At 44.0% G+C, this 5519-nt stretch overlaps 1 protein-coding gene across 1 annotated transcript; it reads right to left on the bottom strand.

Moving 5' to 3' along the window:
- Positions 1 to 2822: 2822 nt before the first annotated feature.
- MELLADRAFT_70287 (uncharacterized protein) lies at positions 2823 to 4576 on the bottom strand (the record flags this gene model as incomplete). Its single annotated transcript, XM_007419668.1, has 6 exons — positions 2823 to 2892; positions 2995 to 3234; positions 3301 to 3769; positions 3805 to 3894; positions 4090 to 4196; positions 4227 to 4576. The coding sequence occupies 6 exons, from the start codon at positions 4574 to 4576 to the stop codon at positions 2823 to 2825; spliced, it is 1326 nt and encodes a 441-aa protein (XP_007419730.1).
- Between the last annotated feature and the right edge of the window lie 943 nt (positions 4577 to 5519).

Raw genomic sequence — 5519 nt, 5'->3', positions numbered from 1 at the left:
AGCTAACGTTCAGTCGCCCGAGCTAGTTTCGTAATCGGGTCTGTCTTTCTGGGTGAGTCGACTTCTGATTCAGTAGTCTTTCGTCTTCTTTGGGATTTGACGTGTTGTAGATGTGTAGCAAAAATCAGGGCTGGGAGTCTCTCGTCTTAACCATTTGTTGGAAGGGGATAGGTGCAGATGCTTCACACCAACCGATCCTCACCTGCCTACCCCATTTGTTTTGGTTTGTTTTGAGTTGTTTATCTCATGTTTGGTGTGCTTATCGCCTTGGGCAACTCAACGTGTACTATACTCTCATGATGCTTACACCTCGTTTGATGCTATTACATAAGAGGGATCTGTTGGCTATTTGCCTGGATTGTTCAAACCCGTCATAGCACGGATGATCTGTCAATACATTATTTTGGACTTGTTTGTCCTTCCGGCTCTTCCATTTCATCCTCACACATTGACCTCAAATCATATACATGCCCCCAACTTTAGGAATGGATCTCCCATTCGAACACTAGCGTACAAGAATTTGTTGTGCGGAATCACTAATTTGGTCACTGTCTTCTGCGTTCCTTAACCATTGAGTTAAATCAGGGGGGATGTCTACCAATACCTGCATGTGCCACATCTTAGAAGATGAGTTTCCCCTTGATAACTCGTCAGCTGCGTTGTCTAAGGACGTGACTCTTTTCTGCTTTAATTGGCAATCGTGGCTGTAGAGAAGTTTGCTAATTTCCTTCCACTCGCTATTTACCCAGAAGTCTCTTGACCTCTCGTTTCTTAGCACACCTTCCGTCGTGGTGTTGTCTGTTAAGACAAGAAACCGATTTCCTTTAACCTCACTTACTTTGTTTAGTGTTAAAAACCCCAACCTGATTGCTACTGTTTCCAACCATGCAATGCCCCGTTTCGGTGAGTTCGGTGGTTCCTCCCAACCAGGTCGTAATATGAATTGTGACCAGTTCTGTCCTATGATTACGCCGATTCCGAAAGAGGTAGACGCGTCGCCTACCCAGCCGACGTCGATGATCTCTCTTCTTTTCAGTAGGTGGCGGTTTGGAAAGTTATTCAAAGCTTCGAGCCAGACTAACATGTCTGACCTGACTGAAGAGGGCAGCTTCCTTTTAGCATAATGATCTGCCCACTCCGAGAGCCATCTAAAATTGTTGGAGAGATAGCATCGTAGTTGTGGTAGAATGTAGGATACGTGGTTTAGCCTACCATTCATTTTTTCGACGTCTCTGTGAGTGTAATCGGTTTTGTTGAGGAACTCCGTGAGTTGTGTGACACGTTGTTCAAGCTTTTGAGGAGGTAAGCTAACAACTTTTGACTTCAGATTCCAAAGGAAACCGATATACTTTTGCTCGTCTGCAAAGTGTGAGAATTTCGTGTCATTCGTTTTTACTCCTAGTGCTGAGCTATATTCGACTACTTGGTCCATGTTTACTGGGTTAGACGCTTTTTTGATGAGGAGATTATCATCAACCCAACGGAAAGCCTTTAGTAATTTAAAATGAGCTTCTACTAGGTCCTTCCATGCATCGGCGGGGCCCCCGAAACTTCCACAACCCGCTACTCCACCAAAGGAAATGCACAGATCTATGTACACGAAACCATCCGGGCCCAAAATCAGGAGATATGGCCATTGATCCGGCCTGACTGGGATTTGGCAATAAGCCTTCTCCCAGTCGAAGAGTGCGGCTTGGACGGGTTCGTCTACCTCTGCGACGAATTCTGAAGCTGTTGAGAAGTTGTCCCAGGTGGTTTTAAAGTCGTCCTTGTTTACAAACGAGTTTACGCTGGGAATTTGAGGGTTGTTTTTGGGGAAAGACAAATCGTTTATTGGCCGGAAAGAGCCGTCACCATTCGTTACGGCTCCTAGAGGGCTCGACCGGAAGAACGGGAACTTGGCTTTCAATTCATCAATGGTGAAAGGACCACACATCCGTCCTGCTGCTACTTCTTTGTTAATGTTTTCCATGATCTTTTCCGTGACTTCTTCTGCCGATTTGTGGTTAGGCGGTATAAAGAATGGCAGGTCTCCAATTCGGTGATGTGGAACTCCCTGATCGAAGCCGTTCTTAAAACCGTCGATTACAAAACCGTATTGATCTAGTAGGTTTTCTCTCCGCAACTCGGATTCCCATAGGTCTACGTCCATCAAGCAGTGAATCTTTGTTGGCCACGGATGTCGTGTTTGCACCTTTGGTGAGATTGGTAGCGTCGTCTTCTCCACTTGACTTTCAGTGAGTTGCTTTACTTGGGATTCGTTTCGCTGCTTCTCGGGCAAATCTTCTTCAAGTGTTTTGTCTTCTTGAATTAAGTTGTCACAACGTTTCTCAGGGATGGCTATCCTATTTGGTCTTTTTGTTTTGTTAAAAAGAAACGAGCAAAATTAAAAACGAGTGTGTTATTTCGCATGAACCTGTAAGGACAGTGGATTTGTAAGAGGGGAAGTGAGACACAAGCGTTGGGTTGTTCCCGTAATGCTATGTAGTAAATGACAAATTTTTTGGTCTTATCGTGTAGGAGACATCACGAAGTACTAACAACAAGATGGCCCAACCAATTGTGGAAAGGAAGTGATAACCAAGAAAAGAGAAATCGCTACGCCTCCAATCTCATATAAATGAGGGGATGAGGGGAGGAGGTGTGCTAAACGGACTGCTCCTGAAACTCACTGTTGGCGTCCTCTGCCTCTCGTCCCTAAACTACCTCTTCTACCCCCTCGTCCCGTTCCTCTTGCTGGCCCTTGGCCATTATCCACAGCAGGGGCCGGTCTTGGTGGTAGCATCTCAATGATATCTGGCAGGCGGGGGCCTCTAGAAGGTCTAGGTACCCGTCTTTGAGTCGAGCTTGAACTCGCTTGCTGATGGAGCTTTCTTTTTCTGGATGTAGTTGCTGTAGACCTGTATCGATCAGACGAACGTAGGCTTAGTTAGTTTCCTGTTATGTAGGGCTACTTCTCCTCTGATAGTGTAAATTCTTCTATCAGGGGCTTACTCTTCCCACACCCCAGTGATAGGATCTCTATGTTCGAATCTGGCTCCTTTCGCGTAGGGGTTTGTGTCGCCAAAAGAGAATTCACCCATTCTGGTGGATTTTTCTCTTGCCAAACGTTCAAATTTTTCGACATAAATCCCTGCGTCTGGCATCGGGACCCCTTTGGCGCGATAACAAAAGAGGTGTGATCTAACTAGGAGATCATAGCGTAGGGCTACCATCCAACACTCGTTGGAGCTCCTGTCATTCGAAAGATTTGGTCAGTTTCCTTCGGCTGTGATCTTCGTTTAGAGTTAAAAGGATTACTTTATCTCTTTCACATGTTTCACATGTTTCCTTAGTTGGTCCGAGATGATCTTAAACTCGTACGTCGATTTTAAATACTTCCGAAGGTATGTAATGCCATCTAACCATTCTCCGAAGCTCATAGCGTACTCAGATGGTGGAGTTAAACCTCGATTTCTCTTGGATTTCGTAGAGGAGGAAGACATCTGATTCTTCTGACTTTCAATTTGATCTTTCTGGACGAAAGTCGGATTCAAGACCGTTAAAGGAACGAGCTCGTTCAGCTTCTTCATTGCTTGATTCCAGTGTGGCTGGAGAGCCGGAGGCAGGGACTTGCATGGTTTCCCGGATTGGAAACGTATGCCGTTCTGCTTAGTCACCTTCGTCTTCTTTCTGCTTGATTTAGAATGACTAGCTGACTTATCGACCTTTCCTGCATCTTTTGCTAATGGTCTCAGAATTTTCGACATCATTAGGGGCTGTGATTTCACTGGTGATAATAGTGGTATATTCTATGATGCTTACGCTTGTCAGTGGCTTTGCCTTTCATCTTGGCTTTCTCGCGCTTTGCTCGGCTGATAATCTTGTTTAAAGATCTCATCGATTTCTGTTTGCCTAAACAATTCATAACGTGAACAAAAACATTCGGACGTTAGATTTTGACTACTGTGGAGATCACCACATGTGCGATAAACGCAGACTAAGAAGTCTCTTCCCACTTGTGGGGCGCTCAATCAATGGGAGCTAGTTCGACACTCTTCTACTATGTAGATCAGAGTTCGTTACGGTTGAAGAAGAGCCTTTCCTTACGTTTCTTCTTCCCGGAGCTCTTCCCTTCTGAGCTATCAGACTCGTCAGAAGTTGACGATTCCTCCAAGGACTCTTCCGAGTCTTGAGATGAGTCATTTGAAGACGAACTAGACTCGTCTGAGTCTGATGAGTCCTACTCTGTCGAGAACGATGAATCAGAACTGTCATCACTCTCTGAATCGTGTGATTCAGACTCGGTGGGAGGCGGTGCTGGGTCGTCTTCGTCTTCTGCCGGTACCGGGTGACCTGCAGCCTCTCGATTCAAGTTATCGATTTCTCTGGCTACGACGTTTCTTCTTTGTTCTTCTATAGCTTCCCCGTCCAGGTCTTCGTCAGCAGGGTTATCTGTTCCTGGCAGGTCGTCCCGTTGGCGATCTTCTTCGTTATGGTCTGAAGAGGATGGAGGGTTTATAGGGACTACATCATCTCCTTCTACAGGATCCGCTCTCGTACGTCTAGAGTTACGTGTAGCTATCGTGATGGCCATGCTAGGATGGTTAACGGGATTATTGGAAGGAAAATGAATTGATTGGGCTAAAAAGAACCTCAGCGAAAAGGACTTGGACGGAAATAAATGTGTAAAGGATTTATGAAAATGTATTGAAAAAGGGAATCTTTCCTAGAAAGGATTCTTCTTTAAGTTCAGGTTATAATATGTGAGATTGGACTATTAGGAAGGAGAGGATTGAGCAACTTGTAAGGAATAAGGAAAGGAGAGAAACCTGGCGAGAGAGACAAGGGAAGCAATCGTGATATTTGATTGAAGTCCTTTAACCAACTCTCTTCGCTTTAGGGGTTCTGTAGATGATGACGTTGTATCCTCTTACTCATTACGTCTATTCCTTAAGAGGAAATTCAAATGACCAGAAAGGGAGTGTAACTCCCTCGGATTTCATTTCTTACATGTATTCTCACTCTCGATCTCTCGAGGCACGCCTTCGTGGACTTGCTCCACATTTCGTGCCTCATGTAAAGTCGAAACAATTCTACACCATTTAACTCTTCTAAAATATAAGATCCTCCCACGTGTTGTTTAACAATTCTAAAAGGCCCATTCCATCTATTCTTGAATAATTTTCCCCATTGAAATTCCAAACTCTTATTATAAGTTAATTCCAAATCTCCTTTTTTTAATGGCTTCCTCATTCTATGCGCATTTTTCTTATCCCAATATATAATCCCTTGAACTCTTGCTTTCATCATTTTATCATATGCCTTATTAATAATTTCTTCTCTACATAATAATTGTTCCATCCTTGCTTTTAATAATTCTTCTCCCGTGGTAATTCTTTCCCAATCTATACCTAAAAATGTCCCAGCCTCTAAATCAATTGGTAATACTGCTACTTGATTAAATATCATCTCATAAGGAGACATTCCAGTTGTTCTTTTCGTGGAAATTCTATCAGCAAATAAGACTTGAGGTAAAA

This window comes from Melampsora larici-populina, assembly GCF_000204055.1.
Source record: "Melampsora larici-populina 98AG31 unplaced genomic scaffold MELLAscaffold_350, whole genome shotgun sequence".
NCBI classification, from domain to species: domain Eukaryota; kingdom Fungi; phylum Basidiomycota; class Pucciniomycetes; order Pucciniales; family Melampsoraceae; genus Melampsora; species Melampsora laricis-populina.
The sequence above is the reverse complement of the archived record's forward strand: the minus strand, read 5'-3'. Positions and strand labels throughout refer to the sequence as shown.